This window comes from Falco biarmicus, chromosome 1 (assembly GCF_023638135.1).
Source record: "Falco biarmicus isolate bFalBia1 chromosome 1, bFalBia1.pri, whole genome shotgun sequence".
Taxonomy (NCBI): domain Eukaryota; kingdom Metazoa; phylum Chordata; class Aves; order Falconiformes; family Falconidae; genus Falco; species Falco biarmicus.
In genome coordinates, this window is record NC_079288.1 from 94074568 (window position 1) to 94098500 (window position 23933).

General features: G+C 39.4%; 1 protein-coding gene across 1 annotated transcript in view; it reads right to left on the reverse strand.

The window, feature by feature from the left end:
* KCNIP4 (potassium voltage-gated channel interacting protein 4) overlaps positions 1 to 20840 on the reverse strand; it is a 429697-nt gene extending 408857 nt beyond the window's left edge. Inside the window, exon 1 of the mRNA XM_056361832.1 lies at positions 20692 to 20840. Coding sequence (XP_056217807.1) covers positions 20692 to 20752 — 61 coding nt within the window. The 5' untranslated portion in view covers positions 20753 to 20840. The remainder of the gene's footprint in view (positions 1 to 20691) is intronic.
* Positions 20841 to 23933: the final 3093 nt, after the last annotated feature.

Consider the following 23933-nt stretch of genomic DNA (forward strand, 5'->3'; position numbering starts at 1 on the left):
AAACATCAGTGTGTTGTCAACATTATTTTCATATTAAATCCAGAACAGCACTGTACCAGCTACTAAGAAGGAAATTAACTCTATCACAGCCAAAACCAGGACATTACCTAAACTTTCCTGCCTATAGAAAGATATATCTTGTGCTTGTTGAGCAGAACGATGAAACAGTTAGCTAGCAGCCTGGTTTAAATACCTCATTACAAACAGACTGTGCAGCATTAGACTTAACCCTCTTCCTGCTTGGTTTCTCCTTTCCTGTTACAGGGAGTTACATGTACACCATAAATAAACTGCTGAATCAACACTTTAAAGAAAAAGTCACATAGATATTTGATCATTGTAACCATGTAAGAAAGCACTTAAGATCAAAAAGCAGTAGTGAAGACAGAAGCTAGACAGGTTCTCTGCCCCTTTTCCTTCTCCAGCGTTCAATTTATTTTTCCTATTTTCCCTTTTAAATACAGATCTAGTAAGGCCTTCTTATCAGACATACTGAAGTGTACAGAAAGGCTAAGAAAAAACATGAAAATTATCCCTTGTTTTAAAAGTTCAAAATATCAAATGTGCTTTAAGCAAGTGTTTATAGCACTCAAAAGATAGAAGAGCTATTACAAAATAATCACATAAACCGACAAGAAGTGGCTCTTCAGTAAAAACAATTTAAAGTATAAGTGCTTCCCCTATTACTAGTTATCATAATCCTTTTCTAGCTGGACTGAAAATTAATCACAAGATAGTATCCAAGCCTGTTATCATCCACATTAAAGTAATTACTGGCTTCAATTCAAAACCCTTCAATTTTAATAAATAAGACACTTTAAAAAAGGAAAAAAAAGCATACTACCGATTTTCAGTACAAACTATGTCCCAACCTGCAAAGCTAAACTTGGTTGCAAGACTGAAGAAACAATATAAAAAGAATACATTACTTCAATAGTTTTCTGCTTAAAACCACTGTCAGTTCACTATTTCAAGAGCTTTATAACTGCATTTAATTGGTTTTATTTCCTAAAGCTGATGCCAATATACAACACTTAGCACTAGCTTTAATTAAGGTTTCATGTATCCCCAGATTGCCCCAAGCTAGTATTAGCAGTCATCTTATTTAATGAATGCAGAAACCATAGTCTTGAATGGCTCTACATTAATTTGGTAAAAGGCAGCAAACTAATACAACCAGACTTTTCAGAATGTTCTTTTTCTTGCAGTCTAGAGAAAGGATTTCCATCTTCAGTAGTGATGATCATGCCTTGGAGCCTGAAGGAGTCAAGCAAGGTTGCAGGCTCTCTCCTGATCAAAAATACATTTAATTCCTTATTAATTTTTTATTTTTATTATTTTCAAGCATTAATTCAGTCAGACTTACCTCTTCTGTGGATGACACTACATCTTCAAATAAAGGTGTTAATAGCAAAGGAGTTCCAGAGGTCCACATCTCCCCTTTGAGATGTGTCAGTCAATAGGGTTTTACAGAAACGAATAATTATACTCAACTTGGGTTTCTGTAATTCCATATACACTGTTATGTGCAGCTCTGACTTCAAGAATTTGAATATGACACCTGTCCCGCACAGTCTATTACACCTTGCAAAATCCTAGCAGCAGTTCCTCCATCCCTGGACATACGCTCCTTGGAACCTCACCAAGCAGCACCACAGAGGTCTCTGTTGCAAATAACAACATGTGCCAATGCGTTGGGTTTTGTCAGCTTGGGGAGAAGCTATTTTTCTGATAGTCTGTTGTCCATGGGAGATTTGGCCAGCAAATGCCAATTTCCTTTAGTCATGTGCAAGGGTATGAACTTTCAGAATATAATTATACAGTTCTCATGATAAAAATAAGAAATCAGTGGAAAGGTTGAAGCATTCTGAATATAGTTCATATCTAAAAAAAAAAAAAAAAAAAATGGATACATATGGGGGTCAATTTCACTTACCTTTTTTAGCCAAAATAGTACTATTCAATTAGCAGATCTAGTATAGGCAGGTGGTACGTACTAAAAAGCTTAGCACAGAAGTCGCCATACTTCTGGAAAATCCTTTTTGTGGGTTTAATTCTTATAATATCTGGTGGTTTATTTGAGGCACAGCTGCAGCCATGTTTTATTATATGGAAATTCTAAGATTCATTTTTGAAAATTAATGATCTTGTTCTTATTTGCACTTCGAAAAATATTATTTTTTTCATAAGCAAACTGCTAATTGAAGTGACTGAATGTGTAACTCATCTCTACTTAAATAACTGGTACGGTATTTACAAGTTCTAACAGAACATTTTTTCAGCATGGAAAGATACTTTGACCAAATTTCCCACTGAACTCTTTAGAATAAGGCATGCAGGTCTGAAGACATTTATCAAAGTCTGTCTTGCCTTCAAATCGATACAGATCTAATTTGCCCATCAGGACCAACTCAAAGTACTAAACTCTTTTTAAAACTCCCATGAGTTTGTAAAATCCAATGGATAACTTTCGTATGTGTGCTTTCAACACAAAATATAATCTAATAATCAAAATATGAAATTTAAACTCTTTGGAAAGTTTTAACATGTTGGGGTTTTTTTGCAGGTTGGGGCTTTTTTCCCTAATTTTCAGCCACGTAACAAATGCTTGCAAACAAGGTTAAGTTGATACTATGTTTTAAGAATTAACAAGTCTGTACGCAATACTGTTCTTACTTACAAGAAAAGAGTTCTGAAAAGTACACACATTTCAGCTCATGCTCGTACCCCAAACGTTTTTAATGTGTTTTTTATTAACACAATAGCTTTTAGTAAGAAAATGTAAGAACTAAAGGTTCCCTTTTTCATCAGCATAAAAAAAGAAAAAGAAACAAAACCATAATCTTGCTATCAGTAGCCCACCTAGCATTAAATAAAGCCCTAAAAGACACAGGACTTCAGGTTAGGTGAAAATTTCCTGTATTTTCAAATAAAGATGAAGAGAAAAATGTAGTACTATCAATCTAAAGTACTAGCTCTGGCTTATATTATGACCCAATCACCAAATATTTGTTTGGTTTTTTTTTTTAAATAGGCTGATATTGACCTGAGCTCAGTTATGCAGCTCCCTGTGTTCAACTGTTAACTGCAAAATTCTTCAACTTGACTGGAGACATCTCCTCTATGCAAGTTAATACACAAGCTTCTAGCATCTGTTCTGACTGCATTTCTTAAGCAGGTCATTATGTAATATCTAGACGATGATGCCATGGGCTACAACACATTAAGAAACTTTCAAAATCACTTACTGAAAGTGAAAAATGTGGAAGAGTTCCAGAACACCTAATCTGGTTTATGTTTTGCTTGGGAAAAATGACTGCTTAGTCTTTTTTTTCTGTAAAACCCAGTATGAACAGATATGTTTATTTTACCCCAGCTGACCTATTCGGTTCATGCAGAGATACTACGGACGTACCCCATAAGTACCATACACACAGATGCAGTGTGCTTCTTAAACAGGAAACAAAAATAATATAATTTTCTTGCATGCTACACATGCATATGCATAGAGAACCAACATTTCCACACTGTGGCTCATATCTCCAGCTACTGACGCTCACCTAGGCCACTGAAGGCTCTTCACAAAAGCAGGATGCAAACAAGGCTGAACAGCGAGATCAAGAGCTCTAGAGAAACAGTAAAAATGACAGATCCCTTTCTACAAGGGTTCTACATACAAAACTAACAAGACTCCTAACAGATAAGGAAATCACATTGTTGCAAGAGTTTATTCTCAGAATTAGTTTCAGCTAGATCATGGCGATAATATGTGATGCTTCAGTGCCTACATCTTTGAGAACCTATGAAAGAAAACTGTTCTTTCTGGTGTGTCTATGCGTTGCTCTAATTGAGAACTGAATTACTTAATTCTGACCACCTAAAACCATTCACTTCCAATCCATAAACTATTAATTACATACTGCATCTTACACTGCAGAACCACTCTTCCAATTTGATACATAACTACAACCTTCCCTGCCATTTGCTTAAAAATAACCAGTTTTCTCTTCTCCTCGGTGAGGACCATCCCCGCAATAACTTTTAAACTATGCATAGAAATGTAAAGAAAGGTGAAAAATTTAATCCTTTGTGGGCCACAAACCCACAAGGATCCCTAGAAGTTTAACTGAAATTAATCTACTATAATAGCATTTTTTAAAAAAAAGTTGTCCATTTCTGTCACAGCATCACAGAACAGTTGAGGTGGGAGGGACCCCCAGAGGTCATCTGGTCCAAGCCCCCTGTTCAAGCAGGGCCACCTACAGCAGGTTTCCCAGAACCATGTCAAGGTGGCTTATGAATATCTACAAGGAGAGAGATCACACAGCCTCTGATGGCAACCTCTGCCAGTGCTCAGTCACCTTCACACTAAAAATGTGTTTCCTTATGCTCATTGTGCCTGTTGCCTCTGGTCCTGTCACTGGGCACAACTGAACAGAGCCTGACTCTGTCCTCTAAGCACTCTCCCTTCAGATACTGATCTACATTGATGAGATCGCCTCTGAGCCTTCTCATTTCCAGGCCAAATTGTCCCAGCTATCTCAGCCTTTCCTCATAGGACATGCTCTAGTCCATTCATCATCTTCATGAGCCTTTGCTGGACTCTCTCCAGTCCATCCTTTGTGCTAGGGAGCCCAGAACTGGCTGCTGCACTCCCTGCAAGTATGGCCCCACCAGTGCCGAGTAGAAACTTTTGGTCACTTTCAAGCTTCAAGAAATTACCATTAATAATTTCCATTTTTAGCTTCCATCATGGAAGAGCTTTCTGCTTATACAATTCTGGGAAAACCAAACCTGTGTGGTTTTTCTCAACTGAATATGGGAGATAAGGAGTGAAGTCTTTGTGTATTCAAGATTTTAAAACATTTTTCATAGTAGGCTGAGGTAGCATTTACAGGAGCTAAGAGTAAATCTGGTAGCTGCGTCATCTCTGAAATAATTGTATTTAGAAGCAATTCAGCATATTTTAAAGAAGTATAATCTCTCTGAACATAAAATTGATTTCTTAACATAGAAAGACATTGCAAGGTGTAGTTTTTGAGCCTGAAAACAAGACAAAGATGAAATTAACTTAATTTGGCTTTGTGGCCACTTCTATAGCAAGCAAGGGTAATACTAGACTTCATAGTCATGGTGTGCAAGGAAAACCCTACTCAATCACTATGATCAAACTCTAAGTGTACTTACAAACATTCTTGAAATACTCAGCAGACAATGCTTTGGCACAGTATTTTAAATGTCCCAACCCTAGTGCCATAACATACCAATGTAATTTACAAAATTAGCCAGTCTTCACACAGATTTATACTCTTTGTAGTGCTATTGACTTATTCTCTCTGAGTTTTTACTGACACTGTATATTCTCTCTGGACAAGTGATTGCACGCTGAAACACAGATATTAGAAAAAGTTACCAGGGTGTGTCTGCATCATGCTGCAGAACGCAGTCTGCAATACAGCCAGTCTAAGGTGGTGGACTAAGTCCAGTACTGAAATTCTAGCACACATATATTCTACTTTTAAAACCTGTGACCTTTTTTTTTGACACAGCTATACATTTTCCTATTCAAGAAGGCGTTTAGCTGATGGGAGTTCTATACTATGTTCTGCACATGTGCTGCTCCACAGTCACAACTAAACAAGCAGCCTGAATACACACAATGAGAATTAATCACAAATTTTCAATCAGGCAAGAGATAGCGGCTATCAAATAGTAAGGAACAGCTTCTGCTCAACGATGCTGATGCTTGGTGATAGTGATTAGATGTTAGGAAAATCTCTGACAGAGATTTCGGCTCTAACAAGACACAATTTTCGTGGTATTAATATAGTAATTTCTAAAATGCATAGGCTTACTCTGTAACAAATAGAACAGTCCCTAAGCATGCCTCCATAAATTCCCTGAGCCAGGAAGCATCAGATATGAAATCTGAAAAAGAGATGAAACTGTAATTCAACAAACTTACACAATTTCTGGGCCCCTGGAGATGGGAAAGCTCCCACAGGGCTGTCTAACGTGTGGACATACTAGCATTTCCATTCACATCAGGAATGTGCTTTCAGAAGAAGTGACCTAATCGCTGCCAGTTACCATGCTTTGGTTGACATCATGGAATGCACTTGGAATACACACATTGGATTCTTTTAGATTAAGTGGGATTTTATGCACTTAATGCACTCTAACTACTAGCAAGCATTTAGTCAGTTGAACTAGACTAGAGCTAGTCTGAAGCAAAACCCTATAAAAATTCTTATTTCTTATTACTCAATAACCCCATTTCACACTGCAAGTCTGAGCTACAGTTTTCCAAATTTAGGCACAGCTCAAATGCCTAAACTGAGAAAGTTATCATTTTCCTATTAAGACTTCTTGATTTCTCTATCACTGACAAATTACTCTCCAAGACTTCAGAAAGTGTCCAATAAATTTATTTTAAGATGGTGACAATTCTGATGAAAAAGCATTGTGAACATATCAGCCAAGAACATTTAGTCTTCTTCCTCACTACACTATCAAAGATTCTTGATTACTGGCTTAATAAAAGACTAATGACTAGAGTAGTAAAAAGTTATACAGGAACAGGCACCAATAGAATTCATTGCACACATTATTTCCAGCTAAGGTCAAGCATCTGACAAAGTTGATCTTAAGGAAAAAGGCAATGCTAAGGTGGTATACTTGTAGAATATTTAAAATAAAACTCTAAAGGGGGAATAAATCTGTAAAGGCAAAGACACACAGTGTATAGAATACATTAGTTGTGATGAATGTTAACAAAGTAATTGTCAGTCAAAACACTGTGAACTTGCCAAAGTATAAAGAAAAGAAGACGATGTTACATATATACATGTAAAAATCAAGTGTAACATTTTCCCAGCAAGGCCAACACAAGGAATGTTGAATGGTATAAAGTCAGAGTGCCAGCTCTGCGCCTCTAGAGGATTGCCTGATAAAAGCCTCTGCCTGGGCTTGTTAAAATAGTTTTATTACATCTCACAATTGAACTCAAACACACAGTTTAATTTTTTTAACATCCACAGACAAGCTATCACAGAACTCTCCTGGAACTACAAGCTTAAAGAACCATATCCCTAAACTACCAAACTATAAAAATGAATTTGGAAAAGATAGGTAATAAATCCTCTATGGTCATTTGCATGCAAGTGCCATTCTAATGGTGGTTTTAATCAGACACTGGACAAAAGTTAAATACTTCTGGAATACGTACACCAAAAATTACAACTAGAAAGGCTTAAGTTGGTACAAAAGTTAAAATATATGACATTTTGATTAAAGCCTCCTAGATACATCAGTCTTGAAAAAGAGAGGAATGAGTACACCCTATTTTATCATTATAATAACATTTGGTAAAGACACTCATAAAAGCAGAGGCACGTCTTTTCAAGTGTGAGATGGTACAGCACTGATAAAAATAATCTGAATAAGAAGTGTTTGAAACTTCAAAAGCTTTGCTATTGCCTGTGACATTGACTTTTCATGTTAAAAAAAATGTTTAAAGTAACTGTCTTCAGTTTTTATTTATGGAAGAGAGAACTAATACGTTCATGCTACGTATCAAATGTTCAAGAGCTAAAATATCCGTAGAAAAGACACAGTTCATAAAAAGGTCACTGACAAAGTTTCCTTTCTGAGGATCTAAATCCAATGGCTGGAAAGCTGTGCAAGTTGAAGGTGTACTTGTCTACTTTATTTATTTGGAATACCTGTTCAGATCATAAAAGAGAAGTTCTGGAAGCCCTTGGGGATCCATGCAGTCCTTCACCAAGCTTCCCACAGAAGTGAGGTAAAGTTGGTGGTGGTTATTTCTCGTAAGACAATGACTCCAACCTCATCCCTAATTCTTGAGAGCTGCTTCATACAAAGGTAAAAGATTTGCTGCCACTGCAAAGATGCAACTTACTCTACAGTGATTGTTCCTTCAGATCCAACAGGAACCAGCGGCTGCTGATCTCACCTCCATGGAAGCAATAACTCCTACAGAGCTCTTGTAGGATGGGAAGGAGTACAATCAACAGGGGTGAGCTGGAATCTCTCCTTTGTGTGAGGCAGAAACTCCTGGAGCTAAGTTGAGATCTGGTACCCTACTTTTATTTTTCCAATTTCCAGCACTTTAGTCAGTAAGCTTCTGAAAAGTTTGAAAGTTAGAAGCAACTCTCAAAAACTAGTTATCATTTGTGAAGTCAAAGACATCCAGTAGCATTCCAGAGAAATAATCTTGTAGAACAGAATGGAGGAAAATTATTCAGGTTAACACCTGTGTACCTGGGAAGTCTGACACTGCTGAACATATTAAATCACAGGCTGAAGACAGACGAAAGGCTGCTGCAAAAGGGGCAGCAGTTCATGCTTGAACGTATAAACAAGACAAAAGTCTGTAAGATATATCAAATAACGTTTTTGTCCTACTCAGTACTCTAAAATCTTGGCTATGTATTTCATCCATTCTGTGTACCAGGCTTTAAATGTAGATGATTTACTTTAGAACTAGGAAAAAGTTTGTACCGGGAAAGACAAATTCTGGATTAGATTACCTAGTGATGTTTTGAAGCACCCAATACTGGTGGATTTTAAGTACATTAGACAAAAAGCTGTCTGAACTACCATACAAATATTTCATCCTGCCTTGGGCCATCAGGATAAATAATAAGACTTCTTGACTTCTCTTCCAAACTATTTCTCTGTGATTCCATGGTTTTTATTGCTTTCATCTGAAAAGTACAAATGAAATCCAATGTAATAGAGATTTTGAGCTCAATTTTGCATCAGTCTTCTAGCCCTGAGTAGGCTGTATGGATTACATACAGCTGTGTGTAATCAGCCTGGCTAGCCACTGTCTGCCTAGCATTCAGAGACAAATAGAAACCTAGAAACTTTACTGAGTACATGCCTATTTATTTTATCCTCAGCCAGAAAAAACACAACTTTGTTGGTGGTTTTGGGGTATCACCTTAAAATACAAGTTTCTCAGCTCTTGATACTCAAAAATCTCACCTTTCCTTGAAGAAATTTTGTTTCTCAGAAAACAAATAATTAACTGATGCTTAAAAATTTGCAGTTTTGGTGGTTTGAATTGGAAACTGGCTGACAGCCGGATGAACATGAGCCAGCAGTGTGCCCAGGTGGCCAAGGCGGCCAACAGCACCCTGGCTTGTATCCAAAACAGCATGGCCAGCAGGACAAGGGCAGTGATTGTCCTCCTGTACTTGGCACTGGTGAGGCCACACTTCAAACACTGTGTTCAGTTTTGGGCCTGTCACTACAGGAGGGATATGGAGGTGCTGTAGCGTGTCCAGAGAAGGGCAATGAGGCTGGTGAAAGGTCTGGGGCACAAGTCTTATGAGGAGCAGCTGAGGGAACTGGGGCTGTTTAGCCTGGAAAGGAGGAGGCTCAGGGGAGACCTTATTGCTCTCTGCAGCTACCTGAAAGGAGGCTGTAGGCAGGTGGGGATCAGTCTCTTCTCCTAAGAAACAAGCAACAGGATGAGAGGAAATGGCCTCAAGTTGTGCTGGGGTAGGTTTAGGCTGGATATTAGGAAAAATTTCCAAATATTTGGTGGTCACACATTGGAACAGGCTGCCCAGGGAGGTGATAGAATCACCATCACTGGAGGTGTTTAAAGAACACATAGCTGCAGTGCTTAGGGACATGGTTTTATGACGGACTTGGCAGTCCTTGGTTAATGGTTGGATTTGATGATCTTAAAGTAGATGATTCTATGGAATACTCTCCAGTATTCTGAGCTAGGAAGAAGACTCTCTTGAGATCTCTTTTTGTTTCTCGTATTCTTTCCCATTATATTAACATTACAAGAGTACCTTAGCATCGCAAGCTGTCATGTCAATGTCGTTGGGTAACCTCTAAAGCCACAGCCTGTATTTTTGGTGTATGAAATTACAGTCTACGCAGGAAGAGAGAAAAGCTTCATTTCTTCCCTTCTCAGTAAGAAGCTTCAGAAACTGAAGTACTAAATCAACTGACCAAACACTTATAACCAGCTTTATTTCTTACATGTAACAGGATGATTCTGAGTTGTAAACACTACACCATATTGCAGCTGTTGTAAGATCAGGTTTTCTAATCATAATGAAAACAGGCAATGATGGATCAAGAAAATCTGTATTAATTGCTTCAGTGCAAGGTGCATTTAATCAATACACATTGATGTCTTCTTGGAACACAAACACCATTTTAGTGTTACTGCAACAAGAAACATATCAGGTTATCTAACTAACTATGTTTACTATTGAATATACATTCCTTCTCAACACTATACCTGCAAAATAGACAACAGACCATCTACACAATCAGCATTGTAAGCTGTGGCTTACCAATTAACAGTTTGATAATGCCATCAGTTTTTTCTTGTTTGTTTTCAGCGAGGAATTAGTCTTTTAACTGACAGCGTTTCTGTACGTATTACTTGTGATGCAGCATATATGAAAACACACTATTAGTGGTTTGGGTTCTTCAAAAGCACACATGCAAAAAAGCCTACTTTCTTCTGAATTCTTTAATTGAAAATGTCCAAACAGACTGTCAGACCAGTAGTAACTTATAGTGCTGCTGATTAAAGTGGCTGTTGATAAAACACTGCTTATTAAGATGTTAGAAATGTATTGACACCTTTCAGATACCTTTACATTCCATTCTGAACAGGTCAAAGCATTCTTGCTTTTGCATTTCTAAGCATACACAGTCATTTTTGAACCCAGATAATGTACAACATACAGTTAAATTATGAGTAGAGTTGGGTTTTTTAATATCACGTTGGGTTTTAGCTGAACATGCCCTGTATCTTCAGGAATGAAAAAAGTTACAGATTCTCAAGTCTGGGATGACTCAAAGACTTTAGAAATAAGAAGTGATCTTAATAAGTCTATATTGAAATATGGAATTGCTTTATTCTATTTTAGTATCAGAAAATTAGCTGAATGCAAACAAAAGGTGCAACTGAAGCAAAGATTTTTATGAGTCTAAGTAACATCTAAATGCTGTACAACCCTGCAAGCTAAGTAATTAAGCAAGGTATTCAAGTATGAATCTGTATAATTTAAAGTCCTGCTAGCTCATATGTTTAATAAAGATCAATCAAGAAACTTGACAGCAGGTGTGCCATGTGAAGAGCTATGTCACTGCATACCCTCAGTCACATCTGTTCCCTCCTCACCTTAACCTCAATGTACTATTTTTCCTCCAGGCTACCGAAATTCAATTTTATAAAACATTCATTAGGGACCCACCAGTTCCACTAGAGGCATCACATACTCTCATTGACAATCAACCAAGCTAGAAAGAAGTCTGTTACCTCAAAATATCACACTGAGATTAAAGATTATGCAACAAAAGTGAGAAAGTGATCATTTAGCTGGGGGTCTGCTTCCAGTTGGCAAGTAGAGGAGGAAGCAGGGAGCCATTGCTTGAAAGAGTCAAGAGGTTTCAATCTCCTTCTGCAAAGAGTATGTTCATCACCATGTAATGGAATACAGGAAGAGCAAAACCTACCACCTATTTACAAAAATCATCTTGGTATTTGACCTCCACTTTGCTCTGTTTCCCAGGGAGCGAAACAAATACATAATCTTATAGAGAGAGACTGAAAGCAATGGCTTTGAAGCAAACAATGAAGTGTGTTGATAGGTTCTAGCCCCAGAGGTCATAATTTCATTTTCCAAATTCTGGGCAGTAGGCTGGGAAGATGATTGCACAATGTGACATATCCCAAAAAGCAAAACAGGAAACCCCCACCTCATCATCAATGCAAAGACCGAAGAATGACACCTACTTACTGAAAAAAAAGCAGCATGACATTATCTGTATCTTACTCATACTTGCAGGTGTATCTAATTTGTTTTATTATATTTTTTTCTTAGGCATCTTAGATTTGGTAGACTGCAGACATCAGGACAGCACCTAAGAGTCACTGTGTGTATATATACAATTACAGCATCTTTTTTAAAAAGTAACAATGAACTTCATTGTGTACTCGCTTCAATTACAGCAGGTGGATGCTACTAGCACACAATGCTCTGGAGAAATAGTCTAGATTTATTTTTCTTTACAGACAGCATTACAACACGCAATACTTTTTATAATGTTGCATCTCAGAACACAGCAAAATAACCTCAAATGTCCATAAATCAACATGGAAAAGGATACATAGACTAGAAAGAGCGAATCATTAGATATGCAGGGCACCATTCACTTACTGAGCAGTGGAATGTAAGTCAATAGTCGGAATGATTAAAGACACCTGGGTATCATCTGATTAAAACCAGCTACATTGTCAAAACTCAAGACCCATGGTGATCTGAGGAAACAGCTATAGTACTGTCACCAGCGCACAATGAAGCAAAACACGATTCTGTAGCTGGATCTGCTTGATAGACATCTTTCATACTGCTTCAAAAAAAGTATTCTTTAAGGATTTTTCTCCTACTTTTTTTAAGATAAACAGGATTCATTTATCTCCAGCTAAAGATAATAGAACCGCAGACCCCAGAGCCCACTTGCTCAGATACCACTGAAGTCATACACACAAAAAGGCATTTCTTGACCTTTTTCCTCTCCTTTCTTATAACTGCTCAGGCAGGGACTGCAATCCCACAGCCTGCTTTTCATCCTCCCAACACTCATCCGCACTGGAAAACCACATGCATATACACAACATGTCCCTCCCAGTGCTGGTGGTGTAACAGCCAGGAGTGGTTGGTACAATACGTTTGGCACATGCTAAAACAAACTGTCTCAAAAAATGGTCAGTCCTTTCTAGGGCGCCCTTTGAAACTATAAGCTGTAACATTCATGCAAAAAAGCACTATTCATACTCATTCAGGTACAGGTTCGTAGTACTCATTCAGGTATTTTGAAAATGTGATTACAGATTGTTAATTTATGGCTCTTACCATGTACACAGACATCCCTACATACTATAAAATTCCAAATCTCACATTCAGTTGCAATAATGTTCGTATCTGACGGATGTTATATAGACTGTGACTTTCAGAAGATCATAATTTCAAATTGCATCAGGCAAGTATGTTAAAATTAATAATAATTTAAAAAAAAAACACCAACCTGTATTTTTAGTCCTTTCCAAGGTACTGCATGCATTTGGGACATTCTACATTTATAATAGTTCTTTTCATCATATTATGTTTATCTTTTGTTTGGCACGATGTTGTCTGTCAGTATGGCTTTATTATAACATACACTGTAATATCATTAAAAATTCTAAGTCAAATAACTATAAGAGTGAGAACTACATACATTTTTCCATGGGTTCTTCAACACCAATTAAACCACACTCTATTGATAAATGCTTGTGATGTAGAATACAACGCAATTTCTTTGTTTTGATACCACTACAAAGCAAAAAATGATAGCGGTAATACAAGCAAAGAACAGAACATATACAGTAGCTCTTAAATAATTAAAGACTGTTTCAGAGCACAACCACCAAAATAAATAGTTTTTTAGAAAAATCAATATTATTGCTTGCTATACACAGGGATACTTGTCAATATTGTAGACTGTGTCTGCAGTGACTCAATGATTTAATCTGAATCATATTGTTTCTCTTCTATTTGGTAGAACTGTTCAAGGATTTGGAAATCAATTGGTACAGATTACTAGAAATATTCATGTGAGAGTGTACAGAAAGCAGAATTTCCTACCAAGAAAACCACATTAGGAATTTGACCCAAGATGTTCTCAACTAGCAAAGTACCAGAATGACTAGTGTCAGCAGTTGCCACTGCAGTCCTCACATGGCAGGGGAAAATAGCCAGAAGACAGTACGTTGCTGCAGTGCCTGGGCAGCAAGCATACCTTTGGCAACACTAGCCAATTGGCACAAATCAGGGAAGCCTCCCATTTCTTGTATAATGCAGATATTAAGAGACTGGAGAAGGGGTGCCTAGCTGTGCTGCTTATTTCACTGTAAAGCATGTAGGTGAGTGATTCAATAAAAGGTTATGGTCATTTGACTTTATTTCAAGGTATATCAGAGCTATAAAACTTTTAATAACTGCTAAGTATTTCCAGCACAGCTATTTCCTTCCTTTACATGGAATCACGTAAACTTGATCTGTGTTTCATTTCCAGGTTTAGCATTCTCCTGATTTTCACAAACACTAGGGCCAATACCCTTATTCATTGCAATTATTCCCACAGATATCCAAGGTTTTATAGGAATAGTCATGATAGTCAAATGACTTACTGTCATGAAATGCTGTTCTGTTTGTTCCCACTTTGGGCAAAGATTAAAAAAAGTCCACACTGTGAAGAATCAGACTCATCATCATGTTTTATGGTTACTGCTTACCTTTCCAATAAATCCTAAATGTTTCTTCTGGTTTACTAAAAAATGCAGACTTTGGTTCAAAAATAAGACTTGTTATACTAAAGCCTAATGACTACAGTGATATCCATGAAAAAATCATCACTTCTGGAAAGGTAACTGAAAATTTTAAGAACAAGACAATGTATCAGTAAAATTGGTCTTTTTTCCTATCACTAAAAATGACAAAGTCATTTTGTGGCATGCTGATATAATGTGCTGTATAGTGCTAAACACTTCACTGTGCTCAGGGATGCTTCTGCATTTATGCTTTATTTGGTGAAAATATCGGCACACAAATATAAATAATTTCTCCTATAATAAAATATAAGCATTTAAACATGAATCACTGTTCTTAACAGGGCAAAATGTTTATAGTTTAAAATTCCCTATTATCATGCCTTCCACCTGTAGTTCGTTTTACCAGTGGACAAATAAACATCTATGACTTTCATACCACTGTTTCTGTTGCTGCAACATGAATTATAAACATACAACAGGGGATCACAACTATAAACTGTATCTCTAAAGAAATGTGTTTTATAGGTAAAAAAGAATATAAAAGAGCAACACTATATTTATTTTCAGACCCCTGACAGAAAGCTCCTTTTAGTACCATATTAAGTCTCTGCTAGGCTGCCAGAAATAAAACACAGTATGTGTTCAGATCTACAGCTTTTATTCTGTGTTTGGGTTTATTCTTAGAGGTTAATGGATCCAATATATTGTCACCCTAACCACATATTTTAAACTACTGCCAGTTTATAGTTGCCTACAGACTTCCCAAATTCATAGCTGCAAGTCTGGAGCTCCTCTGCTGCTGCATGCATGGAAGCGATAACACAGAAATTATCTCTCCTGTGGAGTGTGAGAACAGAAAATGAGAAAAAACCAAACCATGATCAATACGATCCCAAGTCTCCAGTAATACAATTAAAAAATGACAATTAAGAACATCACAAAATAATTTAATTCCATGCTTTCTGCAGTTCTATAGACTCCCAAAAATATACATTTGATATATTCTCACTTCTTTTCCACATTCCACCTGGTGTACTCGGTGGGAAATCTAGGCCAAATAGTGCCTAGCCATTAAAGCAACAGCAAGCAAAGATCTTGCCAGAGAAAACAGAATTTTGAAAGGACAACTACCATCAAAAAAACCTAATGCCTATGTCAACCTTTTGTCCATTTACTTTTGACACAACCACACTTTGCAGTTCAGGCCAAACATAACGGAGACAAACTAGCCCACTAACCTCGCTGTTAACTACCTCCAGCTGTGCTGCCACACTGTGCTCCAAAGAAAGAGGGTTTTTATATCTGCACTCCTTACACCCCAGAATAGGCCCAAGCCTATTAATTAAAGCGTGTGCTAATAAATAAGAGAATCCTACTTTGTTCAGATCGTATTGACTACAACTACTGAAAAACCAGTTTGGCTCCTGGCCCAGTCCACCACCTTGTGCCAATGTTTTCTCTCTCATCTCAAACAGGAGTAAGGGCCTCTGCTAACAGGAGACAAGAAATGGCTAGCATTCATTTGGCAAGCAAGATTTCAAATACAGTCTATTTTGGTATCAGAAAGAAAGGACAAGCAGAATTATGGGGGGAAGGATGGCAGGACAACGTGGCAACAATACACACATCCATGAAATAGTGAAGCAATCAGGCGTTGCTGTATTTTTAGATACCTTCTTTGTCAAGTGCCAAAGATTCCGAATAAATCACAACAGCAAACTGCATGGCTGAGATGAGACACATTACAGCCAAATGCTGCAAGGATCAAATATTCAGCTCCAACCCAAAACATGAGTCCTAAAGCGCTTTCTGATACACTGTAAAAGCTTTCCATGACACACACTAACTACTTCTCTTATGGCTACACTAACTGCTAGATACCCTATCTGCCTCTATACACTTTTTAACATCTAAAAAACACCTGGAAAGAGTCCATTCTCTACACCAAATATAGCTGAAGCTTGTCCAGATGTTCAGTTTTTATGTATCAACTCTCTGAGCACGGGTAGCAACCTTGAAACACAGAACAATAAGAAACCAAGCTGTATGATATCAATGCAAATGGATATTTATATTGATGTAAAATTGACATTGATGGAAAGTCAAAGTATTTTCAGCATTCATATCAAATATGACTCTCTATACCAGAATTTTACATATAATTACTACTTCATGTGCTCACTGAATACAGGAATTGGAGATGGAAACAGAGATCGAATTTTACACAGAGGCTTACTTATGCCGCAGTCAGCTCTGTCAAAATGCCGATAAACATCCTGCAGGAGCAGGATGTGTATTTTACAGTAAAATATTTGCATCTAATTGCATGTGCATTATAAAGATCCCTCCTATCATGAGTCCATTTAATTTATTTCTTCCCTTTTGTATTTGCAACTTTCACAGAAACCTGTGGCATCTGGAAGCAGCATTTCTAGCTGACTGTGGCTCCTCAATGAGACAGTGTCTGTGTTACAGAAGGCTCAGGGCAGAGACCGAGGATTCACTGGGATACAAGTGTGCAAGATAAAATGGCCAGAAGGTCTCTCATATCTAAGGTGACATGAAGAGTGTTTAAGGACAACAGATCATTAGTAGAAAAAGTGACACTGACTCTTGACTGACAGCATACCCTGTGGATGGAGCTCCCAGACAAACCAAAGCTTTCATGCTGATAGGAGTATTGGTGGAAACCACTTGGAGAGTCACTGCCTGCTTTTCGTCATGTCAGATGAATCCCAAATGGGATATAAAGGAATTGGTCCAATACATACCACCAATACATGACAGGATTTCAGTATCCCTCAATAGGACACACTTTTGTTTAATATCAGTTGTGTCTCATGGTGTGTAAAAAGCTGCTTCCTCATTTCCCCCTTCCCACCTCTTCTTTTTTCCTGCAATTGTTTTCCAGTGCATTTTTTCCTAACTTTCATCATTTGTCTTAGCTTCCATTTTCCTAAATTTCTATTTTCAGCTTTTCCCATATGAAGTTGCTTGTCCTAGCACTGCTTCCTCAGTCTTCTAAGAACGCCTCAAGCAACAAGAGCAAACCATTCATTAAAAGCAAAAGTGAACACTATTGAACAAGGATCTTCTAGAGGTATGGCAGAGAATACCAAACTCTAAGTAAGCTTTCAGTTCGATAAACACTTCTTAATAGTACTATTTTGTCCATCTTCTGTACATGATGTAGAAATAACAGTCTCTTTCCTGACATGCAGGATTTGTGACTGCCCTGTCTCATCAGAGAAAAACTTCACAACTTGTCGTAAAGGACTCCACAGCTTTTGTAAATATTTCTGTTGTTTGAATAAGGAAGGGTATCCTGGTCAGCACAATGCCCATTCTGAATTCATGATACCCTAAAGCAAAGCAACCAGTTGCTGTCTTATTCATATTAGTATTCCCAACAGCTTAAGTTTGTCCTAGATATTGAACCCACAGGACACCTTGTGGTTAAACTTATTCTTACCCACACAAACTTTTTCTGATAGTCTCCCTCTGCTCTTCTCATTTTGCCAAGACACTTCAAGCCTTTACCCAGTAGCAGATGAATTTTGGCTATCACTAGCATAAATACAACTTCCTCACAGATAAGACACTGATAAAGACTTTCATGGAGCACAAAATGAAAGAGTTCATCCTTACAATGGCTCAATACTTAAGAGAGGAAGAAGCATTCTGTTAGTTCAACACTCTCAGCGATGCTTTAACTGACATTAACTTGAATGTAAAAGATGCCCTGCAAGTTGCAATAGAGTAAATGTAAGGGGAAGAGCAGCTGAAGGGAGTGATTACTTGGTAAAAGGTAGAAAATGTTTCCTTTGTCATTTTCTTCATTCAAACTGCTTGTGTGTAACTTGGGCTTGATTTCACTCGGAAAAAATGAAATGGAGCAACAGTTGCACTTCTGTTGGTTTTGTTTTCTGAATCTCATGCACTACCATCAAATCCCTGTAACAACGCTACCACAGGCATTACTATTCAAAAATAACTAATGTTTTAAGCATTGCTTCTATTTGGAGAGAAATAATGAGAAAAAATCCACCACATGCATCCTCATTAAGTAAACAACAGACTGGTACATTCAGAAATGCTGATGGCACTGAAAAGGAGTTGAAAGTTTAGCAGCCTGGAGGGAGACAGCTAGAGAAGAGAAGGCTGGAAAGGGAAGTTTAGATGAAAAAGGGCCAAAATTTTGGGAAGATGAGCATACATGTGCTCTCTCACACAGAGAAGCAGCCCACGGCAGTGAAACTAGATGCTTGTTATCTTCCCATCACATCAAGCTAGTGAGGCGATATAAGTTGAGTGGTGGTCTAACATATGTCATTCTCCGAAAGAAAGGAGGTATTTTCTTTTAGCTCTGTCATTTTCATCTTTCCATGCTCTGTTTCTAGCATAAGAACTTATTTTTGAGAAATGTTTTTCCTACATGTTTCCTTCATGTTTCAGTTAATTTTGCTTTTTATTCTAAAACAATGCAGAAGTGTATCTTGCTACCTCTTACTATTCCAAGCTTAAAATGAATTAAAGCTGTCACTAATTTCTAAAAGCTACAAGGCACTCATATCAAGAGAACCAGAATGGAAAACAGATCTGCTACACAGTTCAGCTGAAAACTTTTTCTGTAAAAACATCATCTTGATATTTCATATCATTTGTATGACATGGATTCAGATCATATTTCCCCAGGTTTTCTAGAGATACTTTCCTGTTACTACTAACTATACCTATAAGATAAAACATTAAGGTGCAAACTCTGTTCAAGCTTCAACACCTATAGTAATGATCCATAAACCAAATTATTCCTCAACAGCAGCTGTGCAAATCCACTGTCTAAATTATGACCTCAGTTTTACTTAGCCCGAACAGTCCTGCATGGTGGTTGCACGGGTGTAGCTAAGAGCCTGCCCAGTGTTTAACACTGATGATGTATGTGTTACAGAAAAGCAGTCCTACTTTAGATCTCTAATAGACTAGAGCTCTACGGCTGACAGTGGTATGGGGAGGAAAAAGTCTTAATTATTATTTGGGGAGGTTGGATCTGAAAAGCAGTGAGAAGCATCACAACATCACTTTGATGGCTGAATCCCCTGTTGAATAACCATAATTATGCACTTTTTTCTGAAGCTTTAAAGAAACGCAAAGATGGATAACAAGCGAGCTGATAGCCTAAAACTAATTGCATAGTCAATTACAAAAAGTTCCCTACCCCCAAAGCAAATGATCTAGTATCCTATCTGAAGGGCTACAATTCCTACACGTGAGAAAAGTTGGGACAGCAGGAAAGAGAAAAACCATATACAATCCAACAGAGGACATGTGGTCATGAACCTCTTCCAGCAAGAAAAAGACTCTTCTGAACGATCAGAAATCCAGCAAAGGGTGATACTCCACTGTGTCTATCAAGCGATTTGATGGTAAGGCTCCTGTTCTGGCATCATACAGTTTACATAAATCTAGCAACACAGCAGGAAACATGAAAGAGTTTTCCATCTTTTCTTAGAAAAGAATTTCCCCCCGGTTCCGACTGGCTATTTTGCAAAGTTTTTCATTAACTGTCCAACCATCCTCTGCTTAACTGGCTACCTTGAACTGTGCACCTCCCTCAGCAACATCATGTTAGACACATTGCACCCAAGCAGCTTCGTTTCTGAATAACTACGTTTACTACCCATGTTGGGAGAAAACTCTTCTCCCACTTCAGGCAGCACCGTCACCGTGGAGGACAGGGAAGCATGCTTTTCTCTTCCCTAAAATGCAAGTTATTTTGCAACCTTTCTCGGCTGAACATGCCACTGCAATTTGCAATACAGAGAAGAGAAAGGCACCAGACAGCCTTCAGCTTACCAGAAGAAGCTGGTCTCCATCAAATAGTTGTTACTTAGGCATCAGGAAGGCACAAAGGAGACCAGAGCTGGGAGGCGTAAGCGGGACTGATGACAATTACCTCCTGGGAGTTGGAAAGGAGAGAGGGTGTGCGTGGCTCGCCCGGGAGGTTCATACCCAGCCCCAGGCCAGTTCAGCGAAGGCAAAAGTACCAGTTCGGTCACAGCAGGCACCTCACAGCGGGCTTCGCAACGCCTTGAACGTTTCTCAGCCCGACACCCCAGGCATTAAGCGTTTGCTTACTGTCCCCGTAGACACACATTTTTCCAAGCCAGCACCGACGCGTTTACCCCATGCAAGCGGGCAGCTCCCCCCTCCCCGCCCCACGCCAAGTTGCAAGACTTGCTGCTCAAAGAGGGGGAGCGAGACCCCGGAACAACTCGGGAGCCCCTGGCACCCCCGGGCTGCTCGCGCCCTACCGCCTGTGGAGCCGGCCTCCTCCAGCTGCGCCGAGATGCTCTCCACCCTCCTCACGGTCATGCTGCGGGCGGGGGGCGTCCGGAGCCGCGGCGAGACGGGACGCGACGCGGCAGGGGAGCGGCAGCACCGCCGCGCCGGGGCCGCGGCAGCCGGAGCGGGGCCGCGGCGGAGCGGAGCGGAGCGGGGCCGGGCGCGGCGCGGCGGAGCGGAGCGGGGCCCCGCCTCGGCGGCGACGGCGCCTCCCCCGCCACCCGCGGCGGCGCTGGGCGGGCCCGCGGGGCCCCGGGGTGCCTGCCCAAGGGGGCGCCGCCGCGGCCCCTTACCAGCCCAGCGGGGCGGAGCGCCCGGCCCCCGCTCCCTGCCTGCCGGGCTGCCCCCGCAGCGGGGGCTGGGGGTCGCTCCCCCGGGGCTACCTGCCGCCGCGGGGTCGAGCCGCCACCCGCGCCCCTCGCCGGCTGGCGGGCAGAGCGTCGGTGGGCGCGGGGCAGCCGCAGGGAGCTCCGAAGAGCCCGCGCTGCGCTGCGGCTGCACAGGTGGCCCCGCACCACCTGTTGGCCGGCGGGCTGCCCGGCCCCAGCGCCACGGGGCCCCAGCGCCACGGGGCCCCAGCGCCACGGGGCCCCAGCGCCACGGGGCCCCAGCGCCACGGGGCCCCAGCGCCACGGGGCCCCAGCGCCACGGGGCCCCAGCGCCACGGGGCTCCGCCGGGTTAGCCCAGGCGAGGCGGCCGGCAGCGTCCCAGAGCCCGGGGGTACCGGTCGGGACTGCTTCCCAGCGCTGCGACCACCGGCACCAATGGATCTGAGGGAGCAAGCCCATGGTGTATCAGCCCTTTCCTGTTTTTCTTACAGGACACTGTGTTTGAGCAATTGGTGGTAAATTGTACTGTAGGGTATGATATTCTAGGAAGCCATGTATGGAGCAGGGCGATAATACCAGACAGAAGTTACTTTGTGAGGCACTTTGAACAGCTCTGAAGGAAATTCATATAATTCCACTGAAACCAATGAGGTTCTACCCTGTGATATCCGGGCTGATTTGGCCGTTGTGCTTAACGAGAAAGGGAAAGGGCATTTTAAGACACCTTCATTACTCCTCTGATTTATAAAGGCCTACCGTGACATACCATTAGTGATTGCTTCCATTATGGCAGCTCTCCCAGTTCAGTTCTATACAGACAACTTTTTAGTCGTCTTTACTATTTCTTTTATTCCTACATGAATAATTACTTGTTTCAGAAATCCCAGATATTCTCTTTGTGTACATTCCCCCCAAAAATATAGTATTTTTTTTTCAAGGGACATAAAGGTTAGAGGCTTAGCTACCTAAAACCTTAAATGTTATTTTTAGTGTCATGTTTCATATTGTTTTTTGAACCAGGTGTAAAGATTCTTTCAAGCTGAATGATAAAGGAGTAATAAAGAAGGATAAAGGAGTAATTCTTATTCCACACTGCCAAGTAATTTTTTAGGAAAAGACTTCCCTCTTTTTCTATTCCATGGGACAAACTTATATCTGTTTTGACTCCAGAATGATGGAATTGTCGAAAACTTGAACAGGCAGAGATACTACAGTGTAGTATTACACTGGCCAAGAACAACTCGAGTAATTTCTGCCAAGTGTTCTTTTTTGATCAAAATGCATTCACTGCTGGACGTTTAGGAAAGACTGTGAAGACACAGGATTCAGAGTACCATATTTGCTATATGCTACAAAAGTTTTGCCTTCTATAAGGTGAATCCTCAGGTAGCCAGGATATGGGTCTTCCTCATCAAAAAAATTCAGGATAGTCAGATGAGAGATCAGGATTTGGTTTCATTATCAGGATTTGAGCTTACTTATCATCAAGAAGCTAACCTTACAGAAAACTGTAATTTATCACAATTTTGCAGGAGTCCTTGTTGTCACATATACATAGGTTTCAGAGTGAGGCAATTCTGATTTATGGCTGTCACTTCCTTTTGCTCTTTTTGCTCTACCCCAATGTTGTATCAGAACTCCATGAGTTATGAAAACACTCTAAATATACGTGAGCAGCTGGTCATAACAGACTGAACTAAGGCAGGAATGGTAGCAATACATCAAAAATACCTTTGCAGTTGCCAGTTAAGCTAGACATTCATCTTGTGTCTTAGAAAGAATTACAGGTATGCACCATAGAACATAAGCTCCAGAAGTGTCTACTGAGTTTGTACAGATAAGGTAGCATGTGTCACCATTATGATCAACTGTGTCTGAGGCAAAGAAAAAAGAAAGTGACCCAAATAACTGAACTGTCTCTATAAATCTGTATGTTACTCTCAAGCTCATCTTTATTTTTCTGCTTGCTCTCTTTGTTTCCATCCAGCGCTCTTCATCTATTATTGATGGGCCTTTCTTGAAACAATTTGATCAATTTCCTCTGCATACTTTCCTTTTTGTTGTCTCAGAATTTAAATACTTGTCTTGGAAAAAGCCATAGTCTTTCCCAAACTTCCTTTTGAACTTTTCCATTTCCTGTCTGTTTAGACCTATTAGTTTTCTTATACATTGTAGATAATTATTTTCCTTTTTCACCACCATTGCCAGTAAGATGTAAATGTTAGCATATTATTTGCCATTTACTCACAGGTGAGGGGTGCTGTACATAAAATGAAAGCCTATTTAAAAATCACTGGAAAAATACTCAGTTAATACTGATGTATATAATTCTCCGACTTCATAAGAACTATAACAATAATAGAACTGTGCAGCTTTTCAACAATTGAACCAAGTGGTTTAATTTTATCTAACTTTAGATTATGACAGTTATTGGCAGTAATTGACAGATATAAATATTAAATATGCGTCATTTTGATGCTTTATGTAAAACAAAAGACATGTCAGAATGTGGCGTTTTTCCAAATTTGCTTTAGAGGGCAAATTCTTTACTGTTTACCAAACTTGATTCAGTTTCCTCCAATTAACATGTCAAACCCATGTATCTGCTCTATATAACATTCAGCAAAAATTGACATCAACTGTGATTTCATCCCTTCTATATAATTACATTTCAACATATAATTATATTTCTGTGAATATAGAGCTTCATTCTAGTTCATTCTAGTTTCTACTTTTCAAAATACATAACTACTTCCTTTCTTCCTCATTTATTTCAAATATTTATTTTGGAGCTAAATGCTAATAATACCTTGAACTTATATTTAAAAGGTACATGTAAGGCTGAAGATTTCTTTCAGTCACCTGTGATAAAATTATTATC